The sequence below is a fragment of the Trichoderma atroviride genome, chromosome 1 (assembly GCF_020647795.1).
Source record: "Trichoderma atroviride chromosome 1, complete sequence".
NCBI classification, from domain to species: Eukaryota; Fungi; Ascomycota; class Sordariomycetes; order Hypocreales; family Hypocreaceae; genus Trichoderma; species Trichoderma atroviride.
The window spans coordinates 4,113,574-4,140,520 of record NC_089400.1 but is presented as its reverse complement, the minus strand read 5'-3'; the positions used below and the strand labels follow the sequence as shown (position 1 = coordinate 4,140,520).

The following is a 26,947-nucleotide window of genomic DNA, read 5'->3' as shown; positions in this document are numbered from 1 at the left end:
CTCTTACCCGCTAGCATCATCATTCAGAGCTGTTCACAATGGCTTCAGCAACCAAGGTGTGTATGCCCAATCGAGAAATCACTTTGAGCGCGAGATTTATCCTGTGCTCTCCCTCTTTTTTTTTTTTTTTGCTGCCAATCCTTGCTTTAGCCTGTTCTGTATAACTGACATTAGCTGCGCTGCAAACTAGTTCCTGCGAGAGTACAAGCTGGTAGTTGTCGGCGGCGGTGGTGTCGGTAAATCTTGCTTGACCATCCAATTGATCCAGAGCCACTTCGTCGACGAGTATGATCCCACAATTGAAGGTTCGTCACTTCTCTCCAGCACCCAGATTCCATTTCTCTCCCCCTTTCCAGGGCCTTGCAATCTGTGGACGGTGGCTTCTATTGGCCGCTTTGCCTGATTGTTCCTCCGGCTTCTTCTCCCCTGCTTCACAAACCACGAGCTTTGGCTAATCTGGTCGTGGTTCCAATAGATTCATACCGAAAGCAATGCGTCATTGATGATGAGGTCGCCCTGCTCGACGTTCTGGATACTGCCGGCCAAGAGGAGTACAGTGCCATGCGAGAGCAATACATGCGCACAGGAGAGGGTTTCTTGCTGGTCTACTCAATCACATCACGACAGAGCTTCGAGGAAATCACCACTTTCCAGCAGCAAATCCTGAGAGTCAAGGACAAGGACTACTTCCCCATGGTCGTTGTTGGAAACAAGTGCGATTTGGAGGGCGAGCGAGAGGTCACCAGACAAGGTAAGCAAATCGTCATCCTCCGTCATGGTTAAGCAGCGCTTCCTATTTCTTGCTTATCTAACATTTTTTTTTTCTTAACAGAGGGAGAGGCGCTGGCGAAATCATTCAACTGCAAATTCATCGAGACATCTGCCAAATCCAGAATCAATGTTGACAAGGCCTTCTACGACATTGTTCGCGAGATCCGAAGATACAACCGCGAGATGCAGGGTTACTCAACCGGCGGCGGCAACAGCTCTAGCGCAAACCCTCCCAAGCCCATGGACATTGAAGGCGAGGAGCAGGAGGGTGGCTGCTGCAAGTGCGTCATTATGTAAAAAGGCCTCTGCTTTTGCAAAGCGGGGAAAGGATGGCTTGCATTGTCTTGTTGTTTTATGATGCTAGAGGCGACATTTCATGGTGAAAACGAGAGGATTTTGGACGCTCCATGGCACAACGCGCGACGGACAGCCCTGAACGATCGACGAAGCACGATACCTCTCAATGCATCGGGCGGGGAGTCGGGTTCTGACTTGGGACACGCATTCGGATTTTCCCTTTTTTCTTTTCTCTTCTTTTTATATTTTCATGTCTTGTTCTCTCCGTTGCGCTTGTCGAGAGATCTACCAGCGGGGCAAATGTGTCAGATTCCAAACACAGCCTGGAGCCTTTGTCAGGAGCGCGTGCCTGCGTGTGATTCTGCAGCGTGTTGGCGAAACGGGCTGTTCGTCGCACTACCGGAAGGAAAAAGAAAAGAGTCTCGGGAGGGTAAATTTTGAATCGAGGGGGAAGCGAATGGAAGAGGATGAGGCGCTACAGCATGCGAGCGTGTAGCCAAAGGCCAAACAGGAGGCCTGAACCATTAAATTAATATCCTCCTGGGTGGGCTTGCGAGGATGGTTTTTTCTGACTCTGAAAGTATGGGTCATACGTTCTTCTCTTATATCCCATTATTTCACACGTGTAATTTCATTTTTTTTTCTACTTACTGATTGTTAACTTGCATGGTAATGAGGATTCGCTTCAAAATTCTACCGTCCTTTTGTATCTAGGACAGCTTTTCAATTTTACTGGGATGCCCCCTTTTGGGCTATTCCCATGGCTCACTTTGATGTTGCTCTATTCTGGTGTTTAATCTTTTTTCTTTTCTTTTTCTTTTCTTTCCTTTTTCCTTCTCCTTATCTTAGCTTCTTGTTAGCTTCGTTTGCCCTTTCTTTTTTTCTCCTTTCCCTTTTGTCACTACCCCTCTTTTCTCTCCCTCGAACAGACAAATACTACCACTAAAATAAAAAGCAAACTTTTACCTTGTCGCAGGTTGAGTGTGCCGCTAATCCGAGAAAGTGACTGTGCTTGGCTTCAAGTGGTGGCGCCAGAGAGATACAAACAAGCAATCCGGGCAAAGAGTACGGGGTGTCAAGTATACATATATATACCGATATGTTGCATTTTGTCAGCGGCTTTGTATTGGTTCGAGCATTTTACCCCGGATTTTCAATCTTGTTCATGCATTTGGGCAGGGAAAATAGCTAGGGACGACAAGAAGAGTTGACACATGATGCATTCATAAACTTATTCAGCATCCTAGCGATAGCTCAAGGCTTTAACTAGGAGGTACTTTGTGGTGTGTCCTTGTTATCTTCCATTTCGCTATATCATGCGTAGGGACCGAGGTATGTATGCCGTGGCTGGATTGTCAGTAACCAACACTTTATTCATCGGGTCGCGCTCTTGTAACTTGTCCATATATATATGCCTTTGCTACACTTTTTGGGCTGCTAAAGAAGAAATTCCTTGTCTACTCTATCTATTTCCGAATAGCAAACATCACACTATATCACGAGAATCCCGTTCCGTCGGACTGGGACACTAGCGTCAGTGTGTCAATATCAACATTCAGCTTCATCGGCCATTGGGATCCAATCAGGCTCCAATGGAGTCTTGGCATTATAGATAATAAGCACTTTGAATCCTCCTAAAAATCGGTTATTGGGTGTACCTGAGTCTCCCCCCCTGCATCCAGCTGTGCTTAACCAGCGATGACAATCTCAGCCTCAGCCTCGTTGTGTAAGTCACGGCATGTTATTGGCCGTGTTTAAAACTAGGTGGTCACGCATACGTTCAAGTGTTTATATTTTTTTTTTATGCACGTCCTTGTATATCTACGACATGACAGCCTCTTGGGTGAGAAGCTGAGAGAGCTGAGAGCGCGGCTCTCGTATTTCTCACTTCTCCTATGAATCAGTTGCTGGCATATCCTGGTTCAAGGCGCGAAGTGTATTTGTAATTGCCAAAATGGTAGGAGGAAAAGAAACCACAGTAATAATAATGCTTGGCTGGATTATGCTTGGCTGCCACAGATTGGGGGTATTGGTCTTGAGAGGACGGAACGAGGTATATAAGGCCAGATGTGTGCAGACTTGAAGCTGGATTTGCTCTGCAACCTTCAGCAAAGAATTAATCCAGTTCTTGGCTCTCAAGGAACACCATTCACAATGGGCCTTTCAAAGACTTCGATTCAGCTCTCTTACTTCTTCTTCATAGCAGCTGCTCAAGCATACACGACATTTGAACCCGATTGCTCAGCCCCTACCAAGAAAGTGAATTACGTGAGGGATCCTAATTCCCGCGGTACACTCGATATACTGTTGAAATCTGTATTTGCAATCTTTGCATGTACTTGGACCATTCATCATCCCAATGTTCCAAGGCAATATCATGGATACCGGCGCGAACCCAAGTCACAGCCAGAAAACCAGGATGCCAATCCAGATCTATGCTCTCATTCAGACACAAGCTGGAACTGGCGCTTGAGAAGCCTCTTGAAAAGCACGGGGCGAATGGTGCTCACGATATTTGCGCCTGAAATCATAATTGCTGTGGCTTACAATGATCGAACTTGCGGCCCATCTGGATCACAAATCATTGGTAGATCAGGCAGTAAAAGATGAGATTAGCTGGTCGTGGATTCACACCTATTACGCAAACATGGGAGGTTTTGTCGTTGAGAAGAAGGAATATGCGCGTTGGGCCAGGGGTGAATACAACATGCACCATCTGTCCGGGAGAGACATTTTAATACTGCGAAAACTGGGATACATCGAAAAGCTGCCAAACATGTCCAAGAGGGGGCTTAAAGACAGGGCCAAAAGTGATTCACTTATTAAGGCAATCTCAGTCACCCAGATTATCTGGTCTACGGCACGGATCCTGGTTCGAACCGTTTGGAGATTGTCCATATGCCCCCTTGAGCTCACCGTGCTGGCCTTTACTCTCTGCGCGATTGTCATCTATCTGCTTTACTGGGAAAAGCCAAAGAGCATTGGTGTAACCACGACCGTTATTCCGGCACAACCATATACGTATGATGACATACAGGTGGTTCTTACCTTGGCGAGAGATGAGGGAATCCATGTAAAAGCAGAGAGCGATACAAGCAGCAGCATTGAATCAAAGAGCCCTGGACCGACGAGCATTGGAGTACGTGAATGGACGCCAAGCAACGACGTAAATCAGAGCGCCAATTCAGACATTCTCAGGACATGGAGCACCATGCCCCTGTTTTCCTCCAGAAAACCCAAATCGGTGGATGGCGCACCACTGAGAATCGACACTGTTCGAAAAGGCGAAGGATTTGATGATGGAACCCTCTGGGCGCTGCTGGCAGGCATGGTCTTGTTCGGAAGCATACACATTGGAGCGTGGCATTTCGAATTCCCAACTCATGCCGATAGGATGCTGTGGAGATGCTTGACTGTCTACTCTGTCGGATGCGTCTTCATCGCGCTGGTTGCGGTATTCCTGCAGAAGGCTGCGAAGAAGGCTCGCAAGGAAGATGCTGATGGTCGCGTTGGGAAAGCTCTTGGCTGTTGTGGAAAGTTTCTGTATTACACTGGCCTTTTGCTGTATGTTGTCGCCCGGCTGGTGATCCTTGTGGAGATGTTCCGGACTCTTCTCTATCTTCCTACCGACGCCTATATTTCCAGCCGGACACCGTATAACTGATTCAACAAGATATCCCTACTATTTATCAGATCAATAGATTTAACAAGTCAATGAATTTTTGGGGTTTAGTATAGGCTAAATGTAGTTTGCAAGTCAGGTTATGAGATATTAATGCAAGAATTGTTTTTGATAATCTCATCAAGTGAATTCACTGTCTAAACTGGTACTCGTCTCTAATGCTAGGTATCTTCATCGCTAACCAACTGAATATGACTGCTATAATGCACGTGCCCATGCTCCCGATAGTATTCCAACGCCAATCTCATCTCCCTCCTTCTCATTCTCCATCTTCAACGTCATGTGCCCATGTGCCATTGCTCCCAGCCCGGCACAAGCCCCATCTGCTTCTGATTCACAACCCAATCACCACAGGCAAGGCACACCCACGCCTTGGGGCCTTGTTCAAACATTGTCTGTATCGTATTTTTCGGCGAGTTCGCCTCATGGGGCGGCTTATCCACCAGGCAGCCCGGACAGACGTTGCGGCCAAACCTCTGTAAACACCACTCCCGCATCTTCACAGCTTGGGCCACGATCAGGCCGCCAAAGCGACTGCGATGTTTCCAACAAAGCCGCTGGGCAAGCAGCTTCGTCGCGCAGGCGCATCCCGTCACGGGCAAGGCCGCGCCCTTGAAGTTGACCCTGCCCAGGGGCGTCTCGAGCTCGAGCTCCGTCTGCGTGTAGTAGCTGTCGCTGCAGTCGCCCCAGATGTTGACGGCGCCGACGATTCTGCGCCGCAAGACTTGGCCGATGCTGTTGCTCACCTGGGCGGTGCAGTCGGCGCAGAGATATGCGCGAAATGCATGCAGTTCCCGGTTGGTGACCAGATTGTCGTTGAGCTGTTTCGCACTCGACTTGCAGCAGGCATTGCAGACGTGTGCCGCGTTGTCTTCATGCAGCAGACATTGACAGGTTGAATCCAGAGCAACGGGGTTGTTGCAGTGGACGTTGTCTCTGATTTCGGAACACGTCTCGTCGCCGCCTGGCGCAATAGGCGTGACGACCTCTGGGACGAGGCCGAGGACGTTGCAGAAGGGCGAATCCTGCGGCTTTGGACAGCCCAGGACGAAACTGTACGGAGTGGGCAAGGTTGGCTGCGGTCGCTGTATAAACATGGCTTCTTCTTGATCGATGCTAAGCGGATTATGGTCGATATACTCTGCATCTTCTAGTGCTGATGACGCTTCCAGTGGTAACGAGTCAATCTGCATCAATGTATCCAAATCTTGATCTATATCTATTAGTACCAGGTCGGGATCTAGATGGGAAACTTCAAACGGGCTGAATTGCAGATTTGCCGGCACCTGGCTGGAAGGAGCTGCAGCGTCAAAGCCAAACTGGCTCTGTCCGGGCAACGTGGGACACTCAAATGGAGGCGAAGCGACTCCATCGTCAATCATGTCCGAGTTGATGTACTCTGAGAGCCAGTCTGGCGCGCTGGTGTCGAAAATGAGAGCAGCCGGACTCGAAGTCGTGACATGGCCGCTATTGCCATGGGCATCTACACCACGGTTAGGATCAGCATCATCGTTAGGTCTTGTTTGGACACCGGGATTGTTGGTGTCATCGTCATCATCTTTGTCACCACCGCCATGACCCGGGAAATCAGAAAAGAGCGCCGACACAATCTTGCCGTCCCGGATATCCTGCATCTTCTGCCGCACAGCCTCTACCCGCTCTCGATAGTGTCCAAGCTGGTTCATCGGAACAGCCTGAGGCCAGCGTTCCTTTATCCACGCCGCAATCTGCTCTCGAGTAATTCCACTTGCTCGGCCACTTACGAGCCCCCCCTGAGTTGCATCTCCATGAGGCGGCGCTCCCGGCGGGCTCAGCATGGACCGCAGCTGGACACCCATCGTGGCAATGAAATTTCTGTTCTGGTTCTCGGGGATGCCGTAGATACTTGTGGCTGGACCTACCCAGTGCTCAATGGCTGATCCGTCTTTGGGGTCATCAACTCCGCCAGAACCGTATCCCAGGGCGAGATAGTAAAGAGGCCCCGGAGGAGGATCCAACCGCCCCTTGATGCAATACTTGGCTGTGTCTCCTACCCAATCATCGCACTCGTCGCCGTGCTTGATGCATGAATCGCACGGCCGCTGGAGGTCACAGTTTCGTCCTGCTTCTCTGCAGCAGTTGCATTCCACAAAGGGCATGAAGCCTCCAATACCAACCCTGGCCAGATCAAAGAGAGGATACGACGTGTCATCCCCGGCGTCAATACAGTCAACGCCCAGTTGAGTGCAGCGATTGCAGCTATAAGAGTACGAACCGGCGTCAGCCCGGCAGTGGTCGTGATCATCTTCCCAGCATCTCTTGCAGTAGCGGCGTTCCGGGTTGATTCTCCTACATTCGACAAAGCCCTTGTCAAAGACTTGGAGCTTGACGGCCCACGTCCTTGGTAGAGTCAGTCTCTGTGGATTGGCAACAACTCGGCCACCGCTGAGACACGTCAGATTATTGGTCTGGCAGTACGAACAGGCCTGGTCCCGAGTAGAGCGATCTCTGAGCCAACTGCATCCCGCGGTAACGGTGCCCTTCTTCGTCTTGTTTTGGCAAGCATGGCACTCTGCGCGAATCCATCGAGCAGCGTCAACTCGAGTATTGGGCCGGGCCTCCATCTCCTGGCCATTCACCGTACACTTGCCGTCTCTGCAGGCCTTGCTGATTGTACAGCCATAGCCAAGAGTTGAATCGACGTTGCACTGATTGGCCATCTTGGAGTTGAGGCATTGGTCGCAGGTCGGTGGCCGGTAGTCCACGGGATCGGCAACGCCGTACTTGCGCCAGACATTGTTTATCAGAGGAGGCTTGCATCTGTGCTTGGAACCCGGATTCTGTGAACGATGGTCAGCGCAGTTGGAGCATTCGATAAAATTTCCTTTCCACCCTTTTGTGTAATCGCAGTATCTTTGCTTGCACATTTGTCTGCCTATGGGATCACGGTAACAGAACTCGCATCTTCTCAATGCTATGGGCTTCTTTGAGGAGGGCTGGCTGCCGTCTTTGTGGTTGTCGTCTCCACTGCGGTCTTCGTCTTCATCGTCTTCATCGTCACCGACTGTGCCTTTTTTCTTTGGATTCTGCCGATTACGTGCGTTTTGTAATATTTGTGCCAACGGTTGCTGCTTCTGAACGGGTCGACTGCGAGTTATGCGTCCGGTATTGGTTTTTCGCAGGATCCTATCCTTGATTCTGTCTGCAATGCTGGCCATGATTGTACACTATTTCACTATGCTTTACACTAAAAGCGTATTGATACAGATGGGGTCTCCAACCTCTAATGCAAGCGCAGATGTGCACAAATGACTTGAATCATCTCTTCATAATTATGGCACAAGTTGACTTTATAAGCCATTCTGGAATACGCAGCATGTACAAAGAGACATCTTTTGTTTATATTAAGACGACACTTGGGCCGTTTTCATAATAATACCTTATGAATCTTATGAAAAACCCCTTGTGAGCGCAATCTCAAAGAATGTCACTATGCAACTGAATTCTTTTCACGTATGTGAACGTGTTTGACACAAGAGAGACAGAAAAAAACACTAAACCAGGGGAAATGATGAAGTCAAAGACATTTTACGCAGAGCCAAGATTATAAATAGATGTGAGTTGAGCAGTAAAACAACGAAAGTCACTACAACATCTAACAAAGAGATGGTTGAACAATGCTCTTTCAACGCAACCCCCCGAATCGCGCCATTCATCCATTCTATACAAAAAAAAAAAAAAAAAAAAAGATTCTTTGAACAGTTATTCGCAGCTCAAACAATGTCCTTTTTCAAAAACACGCACGGAATCACCTCCTCGACGCCCGTCTTCGGATCAACCCACGTATAGCCACGCTCATTCCTCGCAATCGCCTGGTACCCCTGCCGCACATACCACTCCTCGTTGGATCGGAAATCCTTGGCCTCGATCTTGCGCCCGCTCAGGGCAGAGTGATAGGCCAGATATTCCGGCCTTGTCTGGTACTCCTTTGTCGAGGTGTCGAGGGCCATGGTTGTGGCGTTGAGGGGCGGGCAGGTGGCCAGATGCTCGATTTGGTACATTGCTGAGCGGCCGAAGCCGCCGGATTGCATGGTTCTGAAGAGGGGAGATGAGACTTTTTGATGACTGACTTGGGGTGTAAAGGAGGAAAGAAATTACCGTGAGATGTAGAGTGATTTAATCCATACCGTGGATTGGGGAAGAGAGAATTTCGTGTTTCGGTCTGGATAGAGATCGAGGGCGATGTGGCCGATTGGGATGAAAGTTGTGAGAGTTGGCGTTCTGGGTGAGTTGGCGAGGGTAGTTGCTGTATCGACGATGGCTTCTTTTTCCTGTTACATGATGAGTTCAAACAATTTCATCTTCAGACAAGAATTCCTCTCAACCATACTGTCGGGTATTTTGCAATGTGCTTTGCTAACAACTCATCCTTTCCCGCAAGATCATCGCTGAGTTTCTACAACATCTCATCATTAGTCGAGATTCTCACAAAGCCTCGTTCAAAATTCAATCTCACAATCCAATAAAAAAACTTGTTCCCCTCTCGCACCTTGACCTTCCACTCGTCAATCAGGTCCTGGTCCCACGTACACGCCACGCGCTGCTCGTATAAGCGCTGCGCATGGGCGTCGCTGTCGGGATCCCAGGGAACGAGCTCGACGTTGTTGTATTTTGACGACGGTATTGTTTCCGGAGGCGACATTGTAAACTTTGGGCGTTTGACTTGGATCCTTGTTTTTAAAATGACCTCGTTATGTGTCTTCTTTCTTCTTGAACAATTAAGTTGGCAAAAGTACGACTTTTATTTACAAGCAGAGAGCCAGTCAAGAAATGAAAATTACGTTGTTGGCAATCAAGGATATTTGTCTACCTCGCATCAAACCGGATTTCGGCTCTAAATTTAAGTCCTCCATGAGGTGGACCATTCGCCCAAGTGAAAGGATTTCCCAACTCAGTTTAGAACTCCCAAAGGAACTGGCACCAATAATGCCCCTCAGTCAACTTGTACTTCAAACAGAGTCTAGGGCGCGCCCTCTGCTGTCCTAACAAACCTATGTTACTTTTGACATGCTCTGACTCATGCACCAACACAGCATGCAACGCGGCAACGGCTTCTCCATGTCGTTAAACTAAGCTTTCGCCTAGTTAAAACAACTTGAAGGTTGTGATATAACAAAAAGACAGATGTGCATATGTGCATGAATTGCAATTACATTTGTGCATTTTCTCTTTCAACCCCCCCTGTCTTTTACACAATGAGAAGCGCAGCTTATAGTTGACAATAACCCACTGCTTCACCCTCTCACCTCAACTGGCCCTAATCTACATATATTGCCGAAAAGCGCAACTCCCTATCAGCATCCTTCAGATGAAATCTGATATTATTCTTCCCAGTTCCGTCTACATCTTCCTTGTTAAATATGTGTTGTCTCTATCTACTGTAAAACATTTGGATATTTGCATAATCTGCCTCCCCATAGAACAGTCCCGAATTCCTTTCCTCCCAATGGTCCCTCGGCTCCAGATGTCCCTTCATCAACATGACATGACGTTAAAATTTTCGCTCCCCCCAACTCAATGATATTCTCTCTCCTCCTTGAATCTTTGCTTGATTCTCTCCTTGATTCTGCGCCTAAATGCCATCTTCAGATTCTCTTACAACCCCGACCTTCTATTATCTTCGTGTCTCCTGTAGAGACATACACATCCACATCCGCCGCCCCTTTACCCTTGTAATCCGCGCCGGGCTCACAAGGATCATGCTGATGCCCACGCTTGTTATTACACTGCGTTGCCTCATCAAAGTTCTCGCCATAGTTATTTGTGGTTTAGTCCTTCTTTAATCTTTCTTTTTCTGTCATGCTCGTTTAACCTCTTACATACTTCATCCGGCGAATTGGAACCTGGTTGCTTCGAGCTGCCCGAGGCCGTCCCGAGGCGCAACGTTACGGCGCCGATATGTATTCGTAAAGTCTTGCAGCAGCACTCTCACATGTCGAATGCCTCCTGCTTCATCCGACCCCAGTCGCTCCTTGATCTTGATCATCAGTCTGTTGGCTTCCTCTGGAGACACAGTGCCCTGAGGTAATAGCTGAATCGTACGTGAAACCCATTCGGTCGTCTGCACAGGCAAAAGTTCAAAGAGACTGAGCAGAACGCCGCTGCCATCCGCAAAGCAGTCTCGCGGGAAAGTAATCATCATGCCCGCCATGACTTGCTTCACCAGATTTTCTCCGTGGCTGCTGAGGAGGTTCTTAACAATCGTTCTGATGCTCGCCGCAGCCGACTCTGGCAGCCCCTCACTACTGGCCGGATTGTCGCCACCGTATGACAGCAAATCTCTCAGGAAGTGGAGAGTCGAAGACAGAGGATCTCGCTGTTCCAGAGTCAAGGCGTAGATGGAGGCCTCGAAAATAGGGACCAGGAGTGGAGATGGAATGAGCTTCTGGGGATAGTATAGCAGCGCATCGATGAGGAGCCTAAAGAAATCATCAATCACGTCTGGCAGCTCCTTGGGCTGCAGTTCGGTCATGACCCTCAGGAATGTCGTCGTTTGCGCTTCGAAGAATGTGTAGATGTTTTCGGCTATGCTCGGATCCACATGCTCTCGCGCCTCGGAGAACTCCCGCAGAATGGCAGATGTGACCCAAAGGAAGCAGCCTTCCCTCGAGACATTGAAACCGCCAGCCAGTTTATTTGCCATGTCCGCAAGCATGGGTGTAATGGCAGTCCGGTAGGAAATGACCATGTTTCTCCAGCACCTGCAAACTCTTTCGCAAATTGGTGAAAATGTGAGGAAGTTGTCTAGTACAGTAGACAAGATGGGGAAGACTTCTTGCCAGTACTTGACCGCAGGGTTCTCTTCTCCAGGGTTAACCAGAGGCATCACATTTTGCACAAAGATGGTAATAAGCTGCAGGTGGTCTGTTTTTCAAGTCAGCAAAAAGAAAAGAAAAGAAAAAGATATAGTCGATTAGGTAGAAAGAGAAAAGGGAAGAGAGAGAGAGAGGAACAAGGGAAAAATCATACCCGCTACTGCTAGTTTGCCCTCATCCGTGGTTGCATGGTTTGCCTTCGCCATCAGCCTTTGAACTAGCGGATCACAATACGTCTTGAGCAGGTGATACGTCTCCGAAACAGGCTGAACAGCCAGAACATTCGAAACGCCCTCGGTGACCTCTTCCTTACTGAGATCAGGAAGTTTATCCAAGACTTGGTCATAAAACGTCTGGAGCTGCAGTATTTGGCCGCTGAGAAGGTGCTTGCAGTCAGTACAAAAGAATTTGAGTGACAGCGCTGCAGCCCGAGTGATTTCTCGGGAGTCGGACTGGAATGAGTTCACGATGTAGTTGAATTGAGGCTCCAAGTACTCGGGATGCGCCGCAGTCCACTCAGTGTAGCGCCCCAGCACCATGATGGTCGCAAATCGAAGCTTCTCGTGGCTGGGCATCTGGACCAAGAGCGGCATCAGCTGAGGAAGCACAATATCTTCCTCCTTGTCTACCATGCGGCCAAGGGCGCGCATCGCGAATAAGGGGGCCTCAAGCTCCTGCCAGTGTGGGACTGACGCCTCTGTTGCCTGGCTAGCATAATTTTGAGTCCATAGCTGAATGGCATGAAGCACCTTTGTAAGGCACTCGGTCACGCCCATGACTTCGCAACAGTCCTTGAGCGTGTCGCCCATCTGGTGTCGAAACTCGCGGAATTTCTCCTCTTGCTCGCGGTCCCCGTCAAACAAGTCGGTTTCGCTTCCGGACTCGGGCGTCGGGAATCGTAGATGCGCAAGTAGAATATCCACAAGTTTAGAGAAGACATCCACAAGCTCCAACCTGCCCTGGATATATCGTTCCAGCACCAGATATTGCTTGAGCTCATACCAAAAGTTGAAAGTATGCTCGATAACATCGCGGTCCTTATCCCGAGCGGCACATTCGAGAACCGCATCGACAATGGGGCGGAACTGGGTTGGCTGTCGTGCGATGGCAACTACCCAGCTTTCCGCCGCAGTTGCTAGAACTTTGGTTAGAGACTTGAGCGATTCAGTATCCTCTTCAGCAACCAGGGTGGCGATGCGCGGCGTGAGGCTGATGATTCGCGGGAACAGAGTTTGGATGACAGCTTGGGATTCGTCAACATCAGCCGTCTCTCTGAGCATCGTGCACAGGCACTCTGCGGCTTCTTGGCTGCATTCATCAGATGTAACACCCTGGAAAATGGCTTCTAGGAGAGGCGAGCTGGCGATGATGCCAACGGGAACCTCTCGAAGCCACGACGTGATGCACTCCATAAGGAGTGGGTTTCGAGACGCGGCAGCTGGAAAGGAACATTTGTTAGTTTTCCTCATTCTCTTGCAGAGCAGAAATGCAGACACCTGGAAGAAGAAGATTGTCAGATAAAAGAATTGGTACAAGACTTACGCGAAGACTGTGAATAGTTGATTAGGAGCTGTACAACTTGATCCGCGTTATCTGCCAGCAGTGCTTGCGTCCGCGCTGCAAGATCTTCTTCCTATTTCCAAGCAATTAGACTTGTTCCTCGAGGGTGATTACCGACCGGCCGAGACGAAACCATCGGGGGCCAGGTGCCGCGTCGTATTAGAGTAGCGCAATCCACATACAGACAAGGTAATTTTTCGACCTTCAGTCACCTCCTCGGGAAGGACTCGCAAAAAGTCGAGAATACAAGCGTGGCTCTGGGGGCTGTCGCTGAGCGACTGGACGACCGAGGAGAGCACATCGTTCCAGTCCTTCATCTGGATCGCCAAAATCGCCAAGCACACGCATAGTTGAACTCGAATGGGCTTGGGGCCGGCGGCGTAGTGCTTCAAGAGGAGCAAAATCTGGTTTCGAAGGGCAGGTAGCTCGCCGGGGGGGAACCTGGGTGATGAGATCGTAGGTAATCTGGTATCGTTAGCAGTCCGAGGACCGAGAATAGCCAAGAGCGGCAAAAGGAAGAAGAATTTGAACAACCTTTCCGCGCAACGTGATGGCGGCAAAAAGGGTGGCCTCGGGCTCAGCCTTGGATTGGAGGATTCCAATTACGGTCCCCCAAGAGTCCTTCTAAAAACGCCATGATGATTAGCAAACTGAGGTCGAGTGAATAAGAAACGCGAGGTGTCGGCAGCGGATTGCGACGTACCGACTTCTGGAACTGCTCCAAGTACTCGTGCGCCTTCTTCTTTGCTTCCTGTTCCCCGCTTCGCATCGTCATGACGGCCCCCAAAACATCTGATGGCGCAAAGCCCGCCGTGCCATTTGTAGCCATCTCGGGCTGTTGCGACAGAGCGCAAAGAGAGAAGCCTGGAAGCTCAGAGAGAAGTCGGTGCTGGCAGAGCTATTTGAGCGCGAGCTTGGGCGGTCGAGAAACCAGCGCTCATCGGCTAGCCGTAGACGTGGCGAGGGACCAGCTGCTGGGAGAATCAGCCAGATCGTGCCGTGGGCGGCTCTCCACGCACAGGGCGCAGCGACGAGGGGGAAAGCAAGTAAAGAAGGGAAACGAGAGAGGCGCCGAGTGCAGGCTGGCGGGGGCTGACAAGAGTCGCGGGCGTCGGTCTCGGTGCGTTTGGATCTGGATGGCTGCTCCGAGCAAAATCATGGAGTCGGCCTTGCTCTCTGGCGAAGTGGCATGGGGGCTTTCCAAGCTGGACTTGGCGGGGCAGTTCTTTTGCGGGCTGCCTGCGGGTTTTTCCGTTTCCGGGTTCCCAGCTTTACGAGCCATGTACCCGGTTTGCCTGCCGCATCAGTATGAGAAGCTTTGTACCTGGCAATACCCGGTATCACATCCTGGCTACAAAACTGTTCAATGAACAAGGGAAGCAACATTGCTTTGTGATTGTCTGAAAGTCTAAAGGCATTTTTCATTATTATTTGTATGACAGAAAACTACCAAAATAGCCATCACAATTGTGCCTTTGCAGCAGCGTAGCAGCGCAGCAGCCTATTAGCAGTTTGAGAATATTATACTAGCGTCCTGTGTGTCTTAGTACTTAGTACTAGTAGTAGGTCAATAGGGCATGTATGACGATGTACACAAGTAGTAGCTATGATGTGTATAGTATCACTGGTATTTTGTTCTCCATCACCATCGTTACCTTCAGAATCTGAATAGTGTATCAGAACTAGATCTAGGTGTCTAAAAGAGAAAAATAGCAGTAGCTGAAAGCACAGTGGACGTTGATGTTCTTGACCCAGTGGCTTCAGTGCTTGGCGCCACTAATGCTAGCACCTAGCACGCCACAACATTTAAAGTTATACTGCTTCACGGAGCATACGCCTTCTTCCACTCTGACCATACATGGGCGACTCTATCCTCGAGATTCTGCATCGACCGTGGAATCATCTGATAATGAATTCCCGCGCTGTCCAGCATACGACAGAACTCCTCGTCGTACTCGCTCCAATCCTGCAGGTCTCTCGGCATAAGCCTGACTCCATCACTTACAAGCCAAGCCTCCACTGTTTCGCATACAAATACGAGAGAATGTGACATTCGATCTCTCAGCTCTTTCCAGTAATCAGATGAAACCATGAGTTCCACGGCTTCGCTTCCGATATGACGAGACGCGTATATGATGGGATCCATTCCAGACCGATCCGATATGATCCAGCCATTCTTGGCCAGAGCCTCTCGCTCGGTACTGAATTGGGCTTCCAGTATCAGCGTCTGCAACTGCAGGCACCGGCCAGGATCCGATGTGATGTCTTTGGCTGTGAATCCATGAGTTTTCAGCACTGAACGCGCAACCTCTTTCACAATAGCAGGAGGCGTCGTGCCGAGTGATTCCCGGAAAGCATTTTCCAAGGCCTTGACGAGGGAAGTTTTGCCGGTGCACTGAGCGCCGATGATGTAGATGTTCTTTGGGGCCAAGCTTTGCAGCGTGCTGGAGCCTCCCATGGTGCTGAAATCAGATGCAAGAAAATTGGTAATGGACGTATATTGCAAGAGTAGCAATAAAACCGAATTCTGTGAGCATATTACTAGTAGCCTCATGCGGGAGGCCTTCAAGAATGTACGTATCAGTCACGCATCAGCTAAGTGCGGAGAAACGATGCCCGTGTAACCACACTTTTTACCCAAAAATGTTCACAAACAAAAATGGTCTCTCTGTCGGCACTTGACGAACGAGATGGTTGTTTCTCAAGTGTGTATCTGATTACACTTTATTAAATCATCGTCAGAAATATCCTCATCGCAAACATCTTAAGCGACTTACAATACTTGAACAAAAAGCCAGTCGTATGTGCACTCTTCAAGATGCCTCCAGCTTCAGCCAGTCCCAAGTCCTTCGAGCATGTTCTTCTCGACAACATTTCTCTTGATGACCAAAAATGGGAGTTCAATGTACCGCGACTACCAACAGCCGACTCGGCAAATAAGCTGAATTATATCAAAATGGTCAGTCTCTCGACAAAAGATTCGCGCCATCGCCTTGAGCTCCGGTACGGGCCAGTAGACATGAACCGCGCCATTCAGGATGTTTCCCTAGACAAATATCTGGTGGTGTCGCTCGCTGAGTTTCGTTCTATCAAAAACCCCAATTCTCCATCCACGGTCGAAGGAGATACCAGCAAGGTTATACAGCCAACAACATACAGAGAATGTTCAGAATATGCTGTCAAGTTCCTTCGTACTGGAATCAGCATACAGGGAGTGCACTACAATTTCTACGGCCACAGCAACAGCCAGCTAAAATCTCGAACCTGCTACTTTCTAGCAGCTCCCAAAGAGCAAATCAGTAAGAAGATCGAAGGCCTAGGAGATTTTACAAAGATGAAGACGGTTGCAAAAAAAGCGAAGCGGATTGGACTGCTCTTCTCAGTCGCCCGCGCGGCTATGAAAGTAGACCCGAAAAAAAGTCGAAGATATTCCAGACATTGAAGTGGGAGACTACGTCTTTACGGATGGCTGTGGCTTGATTGCCCCAGCACTGGCCAAGGAGCTTTCAAGACGCACAAGGATTATTTTTCGCAACATGAGATATACGCCTTCTGTCTTCCAGCTAAGATATCGCGGATATAAAGGAGTCGTCACTTTGGATCCAACCATGGCGAAAGGCGGAACTTGGCTCAAAATGAGAAAGTCAATGAAGAAGTTTAGTGGAGGCGACGACTTATCCTTTTCCGTTGTAGAATACTCAAAGGTACGTTTTGACATGCAACAGCTACTATTTCTCTTTCGTATTTTTTATTACAAGGGTTTACATTGGATCTGCCCTACTAACAGTCCATTTCGGTAGCCATATGTATTTGGGCATCTCAACGACGAGGTAATTGTGCTTCTGGACGCCTTGGGAGTTGACCGCAAGATCCTCCTTCGAAAACAACAAGAGCATTTCAATTTTCTGGCCGAGGCCTACCAAGATCCGCGAGCTGCATTCAGAGTTCTCTGCCATCTAGACAGGCCAGACCTTGCCGAGCGTGTCATTATCGATTCCTTGGACTCTGTGCGGCCGTCAATTAATAGGCTCATCAATGCCGAGTATGACAAGATGCTAAACAAGCGTGATGAGCAGAAATGTCGCATACTGATCCCAAAGTCAAGACTCTTATTTGGAGTCTGTGATGCTTGGGGTGTCCTGAAACCGGGCCAGTGTGCTGTCAAAGTCACTATGGATGTGGACGGACTGCCTTATGCCTTGAAAGGAACGAAAGTGTTGGTGACAAGAAATCCTTGCTTGCATCCGGGCGACCTACAGAAGCTTGATGTTGTAGAGAGACCAGAGCTCGCACATCTGGTTGACTGTATCGTCTTTCCTACGACGGGACGACGGCCAGCGGCGGATATGATGTCGGGAGGCGACTTGGATGGCGATACTTTTTTCGTGACCTGGGATCCAGACATCATTCCGTCAACAATCTCACAAGCCGCACATTATCCGGGAGTTCGTGAGCCTCTAAGATTTGCACCCATCACGGATGATGATCGCTTACTCTATTTTGCCAAATACACAAACGCATCGCTGGGCCGTGTCAAGAATCTGTATCTCCGGTGGGCGAGGGCAACAAACGCCATGAGACCCGAGTGTCAAGAACTCAACCGACTATTCTCTCAGTGCGTGGACGGTAACCGTATCAAAGATAGCCAGCTTGACAAATTTGCGAAACCACCGGAGCCAGATGCCGAGGCGCCTCCGTTTGTTCTCGACGAGCTTCACGATGCAGCCAAGAACATCATTGCAAGGCAGAAGCTTGAGGCACGAAGCCGCACGGACAGCTTGGAAGGTTACACTCTTGATGCGATTCAATTGCTGCTCTGTAGAGATGACATTGCCATTTCTGAGGCTGAATTGATCAGGATGGCAGTGAGGTGGTGCAGAAAAACAAATACCCCCCTTTTATCATTTGCTGCATATGTTCGACCTGAATTCGCTCAAGTCAGAAGACAAAGCGTGGGTCTTGGCTCAAATGCCTACATATGTTGATGCTCCAAGCTTTGTTCTCAATGCTCTTTGCTCTTCAAGCCTGCTCACTGAGGCGGAGCTAAAACATTTCCATCTTGACTATCCAGGCATGCACTGGAAACGAGTTTACACAACGGAGCAAGACAGACCCGCTACGTTCATGGAAGCAACATGCAGGAATCTGGAACTATTTCACAAAAAGATGATCATCTTTAGGCCAAATGAGCGACTGACTGTAGCCATGTATGTGCCGCAAAAGATAACTCCAGCCGACGACTTTGTTGTTGGCAGCAAAGTTAGACTATTCGCGTTTCCGCATTCTCAAGGAAGAGAGACGCAGAGTCGTCTGTCTCTGCCAACGAAGAAAGAATACCGACTCTACTGCGATCCAACTACATTGCAGCTATTTGAGGGTAGAAGAGGCAATACGTGGATATACATTGGCCGTGGAGGATCAAACGATAGTACCTATAGGAACGCGCCTACTGAGAAAGACCGTCGGAAAGCGAGGCAAGATTCCGTAGACAATGGTACGAATTTTGACTTTAGAGCGAGCATTGCGCTGGACAAGTTCAGTAAGAATCTCCAAGGCCATATAGGGCGACTACATAGACAGGGAATATCTGATGCGGTAAGTTTTACCCCTTGAGTAACCATTCGTACCTGAGATGCTGACTCTCGGTTGATATAAAAGGAGATATACATCATTAGTAATAGAGACTTCAGCTCGATGCGCAGCTTGGACCTATGGGAGGACTACATTGACACAGAACAAACTCTGCCTTTGTTCCCCCACGAACCCAAAGAATACGACGTTCCAAAGCTTCAAGATGTCGATTGGTCTCTTGGTGCGCAGCCTCCGCTTGTGGTCGAAGTGGTGAAACGGGGTAATATATCAGCCCTCCAGGATGTATTAGACGCTTCGACTCTACGCCAGCTTTTCCTTTGGCTGGTAGAACAAGAACAGCGAGGGCTGCTTATACGTTGCTTCGATCACTTGATTACGAGCATAAGAAGCGACAAAGTAATGGCGCCGGCGGACACTCTTCGCACCATGGTCGAATTTACAGAAACAATGCCGTATGTCTCCGCCACGTTTGCTAATCTGGGCTCGTGGAAAGACCTGCCAGAGGCTCTGGATACCATTCTTCAAAACGAGAGCTATATATTGCTTCGCAGCATTATTCTCTCTGAAGCCGAATTTGGTGATTTGATCTTGGTGCCTTTCCATACCATCTTGGAGAATGTGGAATTCCTTACGCTCCGCTCATTTTCCGACCTTTTTGAGCTTATTGCGCTTACAGTTCATTCGCCGAGCACGGCCTTGGATCTCCTCCTTGAAGGCCTCGACCAACAAAGCTCCAGGTTGCTAACGGGTCGACCAGCCATCACTCAGCATTTTGTCCACAATGTTATTGGAATCGCCGTCGAGCATATTGGCGCTGTAAAAGAGGAAGCAAAAGCCAGGGATGAGCTGCTGAGTATCCAAATCATCAGCGACGACGAAAAGACAAGCAAAGGTGGATATGGCACTCGCGTCCAAGTGTCCTTCAGGATAGATGCCCCGGGCGGTTCTCCGTTGGCAAACACTCATGTACGGCTCGTCGCGGCTAGTCCGCCTTCAAGTTCGATATTGGACGAGACCTATTCGATGGACGGCCTGGTTGTGGAGAGCAGGTCGGGCATGGCAAAGATAAACTGCCTCCATCCTCCACCGTCGTACGCCGAGAAATGTTCTTGGATTCTGGAAGAATGTGGCTTATTTGTGACTGCAAAGACGATGCTTGATGCTGTACGGGAACTCGGAATATCAGAGGATGGCTGTTGCGGAGTGATTGACCAAATCATGGGAATTCAGCCTCAACATGTGGTCAATCCACGAGCAGCTCACGAGGGCAGAGCTGACACCGACACTTTGATGCCAGGCTTGACGTTGTCTGAGGCGGATGCTTCATTGAATACAAGCCAAAGATCAGCAGTGGAGGCGGCACAAAGGAACAAGCTCGTCTGTCTTTGGGGTCCTCCAGGAACCGGCAAGACACAGACCATTGTCGCAATCATCAGAAGGCTTCAACAAGATGCCAAGACTGAAAGGATCCTAGTGACTGCCCCAACACACAATGCCGTGGACAACGTCATGAGAAGATATCTCACGCGAATCAGCAAAGAAGGGCTCGCGCCAAACTCGCCCGAAACAGCCCCTCTGCGTGTCTCGACCGAAGTCCGAAAAGTAGGCGAGGATTTGCGCAAATACACATGCGACGCCTTGGCCGGCCAAGAGATACACTCCAGCCACGCTGCCCAGCGCCAGGCCAAGCAGCGTGTCAAAGCCGCCACAATCATATTCACGACGTGCATTGGCGCAGGACTGGGGCTGCTCCGAGGCCAAATGTTTGACACGGTGATTGTTGACGAGGCTTCGCAGCAGACAGAGCCTGCGTCGCTCGTGCCGCTTGTAAAGGGGTGTGAAAAGGCGATCCTCGTGGGGGATCATGTCCAGCTAAGGCCTACGGTGCAAGAGTTTTCGCCGGCACTCGGATTTGACGTCTCGTTGTTTGAACGGCTGTATACTCGACAGGGAACAACGCCTGGAATGGCAAAGATTATGTTGGATACACAGTATCGGATGCATCCCTCCATCTGTGGCTTCATCTCAAAGGAGTTTTATGAAAAAAGACTATTGTCCGGGCTAAAGGACAGTGATAGGCCAATGTCGCCTTCCGCCTTTCCTTGGCCAGCATCTTCGACCACCACAATCTCCTCGTCGTCTGCCTCTCGGATGCTCTTTGTCGAGTGCTCTGGGAGGGAGGATCTGGGGCACAAGTCCAAATCCAACAAGGAGCAGGCAGACGTATGTCTTTCAATCTGCAAGCTCCTACGTTCGGCCCCAGCGGCTCCGGCATCTTCTGCTGAAAACCACATCAATGGCGCAAAGCCCGCCGACGTCATGAATAATGATACTACAACGTCTATAGCCGTACTGACGCCCTATTCACGGCAATCGGAGATTCTCAAAAAGCTGCTTTCGGCGATCCCAAACGCCGAAGTCTCCAGCATTGACGGCTTCCAAGGGCGCGAAGCCGACATTGTCATCTTCGTCACGGTCCGCTGCAACGAGAGCCGCGAGATTGGGTTCCTCAAGGATCTGCGTCGCATGAATGTGGCGCTTACCAGGGCGAAGCTGGGGCTGATAATTGTAGGCAACAGGGCGACTCTGACGGGAGGGAGCGAGGAGGAGGAGAGCACAGGGGTGTGGAGGAGACTTATGGGACAGCTTTCTAACGTTGCTCTTTGAGAATCTATGTACGGGGGAATATATAAAGGTTTATATGTATGAAGACCAGAAGCTCCCTCACAACGAGCAGTAGGGAATTTAAAAGGGCAAGCGTTATCATGAAGTGCTTACGGATTGAATATCCGGTGAAAGCTTGACTTGGCCATTGCCTAGAACCAAGCCGTGCAACTTCCGATCATACTGGCCCATAGGCACCGGCTCATCTTTGATGGGATCGAGAAGCTGCTCGGTGAGAGCCAAACCGTAGAATCTCAACACAGGGCCGCTGCTGCCTTCACCTTCATCATGAGGCTTTGCAGCCAAGTACCTGTTGAGGAAGAAATCGTAGAAGCCCTTGCCGTGGCCAAGCCTCCGCACACAGCCCCCATCATCGGTATCAAAGGCGACGCCCGGCATGAGGATGAGGTCCAAGGTAGCCTGGCCTGGCTTGAGCACGTCTGACCCGCCGAGGATGCGCTGCCGCCGATGCACCGTAGCAGGATCTATGCTGGGAATGCCCCAAGAATCTCTCTGGAGGCCGTCATAGTCTTGGACGTCTTGCAGCTGCACCATGTCCATCACACGGGCTGGAGTGCCGGGCTCATCGAGAGGCGACTTGTGCAGGTATGGCACAAAGACTTGCTTTCCAGCGTTCAGGGCATGGCGAACGATGGCGTCGGTCTGGATCTCCCCAACGGGCATGGAGAGGTATACGCTGATGCGGCTGGCATCTTGGTAGGGCTTGAAGTTTTTGAGCGTTTCAAATATTGTGCGGCCTGATTCAGTAAGAGAAGAAAACAAAAGAAGAATTTAATTTTGTATAACTTGTTTTATTAGGGGAGGCTCATACTTTGGGCGAGGACGGATTCCTGAGAGACGGTGGAGAGTCTCTGTTTGATAAGGCGCCTTAGCTGCTGTTTGGCGGCCGCCACTGGAGAGGCCATGGCGATAGCGGCTATCCCAATAGCTGTATCAAGCAATTGCTGGTAAATGAATGTGTATTTCGAGACTACGAATCAAATTGAGCAAGATTGATGTTGCGCCGTGAGATTTGAGTTGGCGGGGAGGTTCGGATCGGAGGGTCCGTGAACCGGCCGGGATTGGACCCGGACAGAAAAGCGTCAGTGCGACGGCACTAAGAAGAGCCGGCTCGGGCCATGGCAGACGCAGGAATGTTGATGTTGCAGCTGTAGCTGTGGCTGTGAGTGTACAGTATGTGCGCAATACACGTAATATGCATGACGATGGAGTATGCGTGGTGGGATCTAAGATGAAGAAGAGCTGTTTTGCTTGTTGTTGCTTGTCGTGTAGAGCTGAAGATGTTATCGATGCTTCATAGGTTGTATGTAGGCTCTTGTCATTTCTGCCCTCTGCCGCGTCCACTCCAAGTATACCAGACTAGATCCTACTCAGGGCGCTGCATGTCTCGCAAGTGTCGCCGACTCTGTGCAACTGCATTCGCCGCAGTACATGTATCAAATCACGCAAGACAGGGCGCTCACATGGCCAAGTGCATGCAGATTCGGATCAAGACTCTCCTGTACGGACATCGGCTCATCCATCATTGCGAATCAAAACCCCAGCGTTATCAGCGGATGCATCAGGGTTGGAAATCCCCAGCCGCCCATTGGAGGCCGCTGTCAAGGGAGGTCGATTTGATATAAATTGCCGGGCACACGGTATGACTAACATGATGGGACTTTTGATCTATCGCCTAGCCGCGTCCGCGGGTCAGATTTCCAGGTGGCACTGCATATGCTATTGGCGGTTATCAGCTGCAACTAACTAGCCCGACGTAACACAGGATTCCATGGCATCGAATGGGAGGACAAGGAAAAGAAACAGGGACGGGAGAGACACCAGGCAACAACACCAGCGCCTCGCAGGATCGCTCAATGTCTCAGCATCGTCACCCGACCAGATCTCGCAGCGCGCTATCCTCGCCATCGACAGCAGCTACAGCAGGCACAGCGGCTTCTAGCGCCCACCATCCCCACTGAGGTCATGGTTTTTCGGCCCCCTCTCCCGGCGCAAAAAAAAAAAAATCTCCATCCCACAATCGCCAGTTTCACTAGATCCTCTCCATCTCTCTGTACCCACATGCGCTATCACAGCTTTCGCTTCCTCATCGCCCCGCCATGGGCCGCCGAGCCAGCGAATCCAGCGACTTGACGACATCGAATGCGAGCGACTCCTTTGCACACCAACATGGAGTTGCGCTGCAGACCCTGGCTCCAGCAGCAATAGCAGCACCAGCACCAGCACCAGCTTCGGCTTCAGCCTCGGCACCACCAGACGCTGTCTCAGTCTCAGTCCCAGTCCCAGACTCAGACTCAGTCGCCGTTCCAGGGATCCCCGTCCGATCCCGCCCCCATTCCCCCGTCTCCTCCTCGTGCCAGAACGTCTTCTTATTCCTCAGTCTCCTCCTCTGCCTCTTCCTCCTCCTCCATCATCCAGCATGATAGCTGGCCCTTCAATCTTGGGCTTGACGAGGCTGTAGCCGAGCCCGCTGCTGCTTCTGCTGCCATGGCCTCCTCCAGCAAAGCCGCCAACAAGGCCCTCAGCAAGGCCAAGAACGCAACCGCCACGCCGCCGCTGCTGCCGCACGATGGCCGCCGATCCGAGTCCTCGCCCTACGGCTCCGTCGACCTGACGCCGAACCGCAGCCGGTCACCTTCCGGATCCGATTCCGCCAGTGACCGCCGGCGCCGGCTCCGTCAAACCCGCTCGACCAGCCGCAGCGGCCTCTCCAAGCGGTCCCTGGCTTCTCGGCGGTCGTCGCGCAGATCAGACGACTTTGATGGCGCGGCGCTCGTCTCGGGCCTCGAGGGCCGCTTTGGCATGCCCGAGGCTCTCCTGTCGAGCGTTGTCCTCGACGACCAAGACTTGACCGACGAGGACGGGCCGTTGCTGGGCGACGCCTCTTCAGCCTCGTCCTCGACCGAGATCCCGGACCGAGAGGCCGACGAGAACTCGCCCAACGAGATTGTTCGAGCTTCCGTGTCGCCAATTGACGATACCACGCTCTCAATAAACACCCCGCGCATGTGGTGCCTGTCCATCCTCTTCTCCATCCTCGGCTCCTCCACCAATCTGTTTTTTTCTTTGAGATACCCCAGCGTTGCCATCACTCCAGTTATTGCCTTGTTGCTCGTCCACCCTCTGGGACACTTGTGGGATTACTTGCTAAAGCGGTCGTACGACCCGGAGGAGGAATTCACCGACGGCGTGCGAACTGCCGTATCGTCTCATGGCCACAATGGCCACGGCCAAAAGAAGTTTCTCACGTCGTTGCGCCTGTGGCTCGCCCAGGGGAGATGGAACGAAAAGGAACATACCTGCGTCTACGTGAGCAGCAATGTGGCTTTTGGCTTCGCCTTTGCCACCGATGTCATTGTCGAGCAGACGCAATTCTACAACCAGGAAGCGCCCATCGTCTACCAACTGCTCCTGACCATCTCCACGCAGATTCTCGGCTACGGCTTCGCAGGCATGGCCCGCCGGTTCCTGGTCCGTCCCAGCGGCATGATATGGCCCGGAACCCTCATGTCCGCCGCAATGTTTTCCACCCTCCACAAGCAGGAGAACAAGCCCGCCAACGGCTGGACCATCAGCCGCTGGAAGTTCTTTTACATCGTCTGGACCGGCGCCTCCCTCTTCTACTTCCTGCCGGGCCTCTTGATGCCGGCTCTCAGCTACTTCAACGTCATTACGTGGTTTGCGCCAAAGAGCGTCGTCCTCGCAAACCTGTTTGGCGTTTCCTCCGGCCTCGGCCTCTTCCCAATGACTTTCGACTGGGCCCAAATCACCTACGTCGGCTCGCCTCTCCTGGTGCCCTTTTGGGCTGCCATGAATGTCATTGGCGGTCTCGCCATCGTCATGTGGATCATAGCTCCTCTATTCTACTACAGCAACGTCCTCTACGCATCCTACATGCCCATCCTTTCAACCGCCGTTTTCGACAACACGGGCAAAGTCTACGACGTCAGCAAAATCCTGACGTCCAGCTTCCTCTTTGACAGGGAGGCCTACTCCAACTACAGCCGGGTTTTCCTCCCCGTCACTTACATGCTCAGCTACGGCGTGCAATTTGCCGGCCTCGCCGCTCTCCTAACACACACCCTCTGCTGGCATGGCCAAGACATCTGGCGCACTTGGAAAAAATCCCTAGTCGAGGCGCGAGGGCAGGGCAAAGAAGGATATCAGCACGTATCAGACTCTACCGACCACCTTCCAGCAGGCGTAACGCAGCCTCAGGGCACCCCTCGAGTCTCCTCGTCAGGGTCCCACATAGAAGGCCTCATGAGCCACGAAGACATCCACAGCCGTCTTATGAAGCGATATAAAGACGCTCCCATCAGCTGGTACCTCCTCACTTTCATCTCCATGGCCGCCATTGGCATCTTTGTCGTCGAATAGTAAGCCCGTCTTTTCTTTTTTTTTCCCTTGGCCAAATCTTCTCAATCACTCAAAACTAATTTTATCCTCTCAGCTATCCCGTCCACCTCCCCTGGTACGGCCTCCTCCTCGCCCTCGCCATCGGCGCCATCTTCTTCATCCCCAACGGCATCATCATGGCCATCACCAACCAGCACAGCAGCATCTACCTCATCTGCCAGCTCATCTGCGGCGTCGCCTTCCCCGGCCGCCCCATTGCCAACATGGTCTTCGTCACCTACGGCTACATCTCCTCCGCCCAGGGCATCAAGTTCGCCTCGGACCTCAAGCTCGGCCACTACATGAAGATCCCGCCGCGCATCATGTTCCTCGTCCAGATCGTCGCCACCCTCGTCTCCTCCGTCACCCAGATCGGCGTCCTCAACTGGATGTTTGCAAACGTCCGCGGCATCTGCACCCCCGACGCCGTCAACGGCTTCACCTGCCCCATTGCCCGCGTGCACTTCAACGGCTCCATCCTCTGGGGCGTCGTCGGCCCCGGCGAGTTCTTCGGCTCCTCCGCAATCTACCGCTCCCTCGTCTGGTGCTTCCCCCTCGGCGCCTTCCTGCCCATCCCGCTGTGGCTCTACAGCCGCCACAAGAAGCACAGCCTCCTCCGCAAGGTCAACCTGCCCGTCATCTTCGGCGCCATGGGCTGGATCCCCCCCGCCACGGGGCTCAACTTCTCCGTCTGGGCCCTCGTCTGCTTCCTCTTCAACTACCTCATCAAGCGCCGCGCAAACGCCTGGTGGGGCAAGTACACCATGACCCTCAGCGCCGCCCTCGACTCGGGCCTGGCCTTTGGCATCGTCATTGTCTTCTTCGTCTTTATATACCCCGGCTGGATGAAGGACTTTAGCTGGTGGGGCACCGAGGTCTTCAAGCAAGGCTGCGACTGGCAGGCTTGCTCGTACAGGACGGTCAAGGAGGGCGAGCGTTTTGGGCCTGAAACGTGGTAGACGAAGAAAAGGGAATGAAAGAAGAAAAAGAGTGGCACATAATAAATGACTTGTATAGATATGGCGATTTTTCAGGATACCTGTGTACAGTATAGATTTTTATGTCGAGGAGTTTTTGGATATGAACATGTATTACAAGCTACCATTAC

At 51.0% G+C, this 26,947-nt stretch overlaps 13 protein-coding genes across 13 annotated transcripts; 6 read left to right on the top strand and 7 right to left on the bottom strand.

The window, feature by feature from the left end:
• Positions 1-38: 38 nt before the first annotated feature.
• Positions 39-1,068, top strand: TrAtP1_001485 (uncharacterized protein; the record flags this gene model as incomplete). Its single annotated transcript, XM_014086027.2, has 4 exons — positions 39-56; positions 191-305; positions 476-751; positions 833-1,068. The coding sequence occupies 4 exons, from the start codon at positions 39-41 to the stop codon at positions 1,066-1,068; spliced, it is 645 nt and encodes a 214-aa protein (XP_013941502.1).
• Positions 1,069-3,715: 2,647 nt separating this feature from the next.
• TrAtP1_001484 (uncharacterized protein) lies at positions 3,716-4,732 on the top strand (the record flags this gene model as incomplete). Its single annotated transcript, XM_014086028.2, has 1 exon — positions 3,716-4,732. The coding sequence occupies one exon, from the start codon at positions 3,716-3,718 to the stop codon at positions 4,730-4,732; it is 1,017 nt and encodes a 338-aa protein (XP_013941503.2).
• A 296-nt stretch (positions 4,733-5,028) lies between these two features.
• Positions 5,029-7,947, bottom strand: TrAtP1_001483 (uncharacterized protein; the record flags this gene model as incomplete). Its single annotated transcript, XM_014086029.2, has 1 exon — positions 5,029-7,947. The coding sequence occupies one exon, from the start codon at positions 7,945-7,947 to the stop codon at positions 5,029-5,031; it is 2,919 nt and encodes a 972-aa protein (XP_013941504.1).
• Positions 7,948-8,456: 509 nt separating this feature from the next.
• TrAtP1_001482 (uncharacterized protein) lies at positions 8,457-9,587 on the bottom strand. The gene is made up of 4 exons (XM_066111010.1): positions 9,279-9,587; positions 9,120-9,185; positions 8,888-9,060; positions 8,457-8,824 (listed from the first exon to the last, which is right to left on the bottom strand). Exons 1-4 carry the CDS (start codon positions 9,429-9,431, stop codon positions 8,503-8,505), a joined length of 714 nt encoding a protein of 237 aa, XP_065967083.1. The 5' UTR covers positions 9,432-9,587; the 3' UTR covers positions 8,457-8,502.
• Positions 9,588-10,613: 1,026 nt separating this feature from the next.
• TrAtP1_001481 (uncharacterized protein) lies at positions 10,614-13,481 on the bottom strand (the record flags this gene model as incomplete). The annotated part of the gene is made up of 4 exons (XM_014086030.2): positions 10,614-11,653; positions 11,759-13,042; positions 13,147-13,237; positions 13,347-13,481. 4 exons carry the CDS (start codon positions 13,479-13,481, stop codon positions 10,614-10,616), a joined length of 2,550 nt encoding a protein of 849 aa, XP_013941505.2.
• Positions 13,482-13,638: 157 nt separating this feature from the next.
• TrAtP1_001480 (uncharacterized protein) lies at positions 13,639-13,993 on the bottom strand (the record flags this gene model as incomplete). The annotated part of the gene is made up of 2 exons (XM_066111009.1): positions 13,639-13,788; positions 13,868-13,993. The coding sequence occupies 2 exons, from the start codon at positions 13,991-13,993 to the stop codon at positions 13,639-13,641; spliced, it is 276 nt and encodes a 91-aa protein (XP_065967082.1).
• Positions 13,994-14,101: 108 nt separating this feature from the next.
• On the bottom strand, positions 14,102-14,446 carry TrAtP1_001479 (uncharacterized protein; the record flags this gene model as incomplete). The annotated part of the gene is made up of 1 exon (XM_066111008.1): positions 14,102-14,446. The coding sequence occupies one exon, from the start codon at positions 14,444-14,446 to the stop codon at positions 14,102-14,104; it is 345 nt and encodes a 114-aa protein (XP_065967081.1).
• A 175-nt stretch (positions 14,447-14,621) lies between these two features.
• TrAtP1_001478 (uncharacterized protein) lies at positions 14,622-15,752 on the bottom strand. The gene has a single exon (XM_014086031.2). It carries the CDS (start codon positions 15,716-15,718, stop codon positions 14,987-14,989), a length of 732 nt encoding a protein of 243 aa, XP_013941506.2. The 5' UTR covers positions 15,719-15,752; the 3' UTR covers positions 14,622-14,986.
• Positions 15,753-15,821: 69 nt separating this feature from the next.
• Positions 15,822-16,665, top strand: TrAtP1_001477 (uncharacterized protein). The gene has a single exon (XM_066111007.1). It carries the CDS (start codon positions 15,983-15,985, stop codon positions 16,604-16,606), a length of 624 nt encoding a protein of 207 aa, XP_065967080.1. The 5' UTR covers positions 15,822-15,982; the 3' UTR covers positions 16,607-16,665.
• TrAtP1_001476 (uncharacterized protein) lies at positions 16,664-23,019 on the top strand. Its single transcript, XM_014086032.2, has 3 exons — positions 16,664-16,868; positions 16,965-18,759; positions 18,823-23,019. The coding sequence occupies exons 2-3, from the start codon at positions 18,079-18,081 to the stop codon at positions 21,421-21,423; spliced, it is 3,282 nt and encodes a 1,093-aa protein (XP_013941507.2). The 5' UTR covers positions 16,664-16,868; positions 16,965-18,078; the 3' UTR covers positions 21,424-23,019.
• Positions 21,520-22,346, bottom strand: TrAtP1_001475 (uncharacterized protein; the record flags this gene model as incomplete). The annotated part of the gene is made up of 2 exons (XM_014085138.1): positions 21,520-22,178; positions 22,253-22,346. The coding sequence occupies 2 exons, from the start codon at positions 22,344-22,346 to the stop codon at positions 21,520-21,522; spliced, it is 753 nt and encodes a 250-aa protein (XP_013940613.1).
• Positions 23,020-23,540: 521 nt separating the features above from the next.
• On the top strand, positions 23,541-23,864 carry TrAtP1_001474 (uncharacterized protein; the record flags this gene model as incomplete). Its single annotated transcript, XM_066111006.1, has 1 exon — positions 23,541-23,864. The coding sequence occupies one exon, from the start codon at positions 23,541-23,543 to the stop codon at positions 23,862-23,864; it is 324 nt and encodes a 107-aa protein (XP_065967079.1).
• A 64-nt stretch (positions 23,865-23,928) lies between these two features.
• On the top strand, positions 23,929-26,798 carry TrAtP1_001473 (uncharacterized protein; the record flags this gene model as incomplete). Its single annotated transcript, XM_014086033.2, has 2 exons — positions 23,929-25,820; positions 25,895-26,798. The coding sequence occupies 2 exons, from the start codon at positions 23,929-23,931 to the stop codon at positions 26,796-26,798; spliced, it is 2,796 nt and encodes a 931-aa protein (XP_013941508.2).
• Positions 26,799-26,947: the final 149 nt, after the last annotated feature.

Excerpts from the sequence above, each read along its gene's own strand:
- TrAtP1_001482 (XM_066111010.1), bottom strand. The coding sequence starts at position 9,431 with ATGTCGCCTCCGGAAACAATACCGTCGTCAAAATACAACAACGTCGAG. Across the intron at positions 9,186-9,278 it reads TTGACGAGTGGAAGGTCAAG|AAACTCAGCGATGATCTTGC; the intron begins GTGCGAGAGGGG and ends GAGATGTTGTAG. Across the intron at positions 9,061-9,119 it reads ACATTGCAAAATACCCGACA|GAAAAAGAAGCCATCGTCGA; the intron begins GTATGGTTGAGA and ends ATCATGTAACAG.
- TrAtP1_001478 (XM_014086031.2), bottom strand. The coding sequence starts at position 15,718 with ATGAGGCTACTAGTAATATGCTCACAGAATTCGGTTTTATTGCTACTC.
- TrAtP1_001477 (XM_066111007.1), top strand. The coding sequence starts at position 15,983 with ATGCCTCCAGCTTCAGCCAGTCCCAAGTCCTTCGAGCATGTTCTTCTC.
- TrAtP1_001476 (XM_014086032.2), top strand. The coding sequence starts at position 18,079 with ATGTTCGACCTGAATTCGCTCAAGTCAGAAGACAAAGCGTGGGTCTTG. Across the intron at positions 18,760-18,822 it reads GACAGGGAATATCTGATGCG|GAGATATACATCATTAGTAA; the intron begins GTAAGTTTTACC and ends TTGATATAAAAG.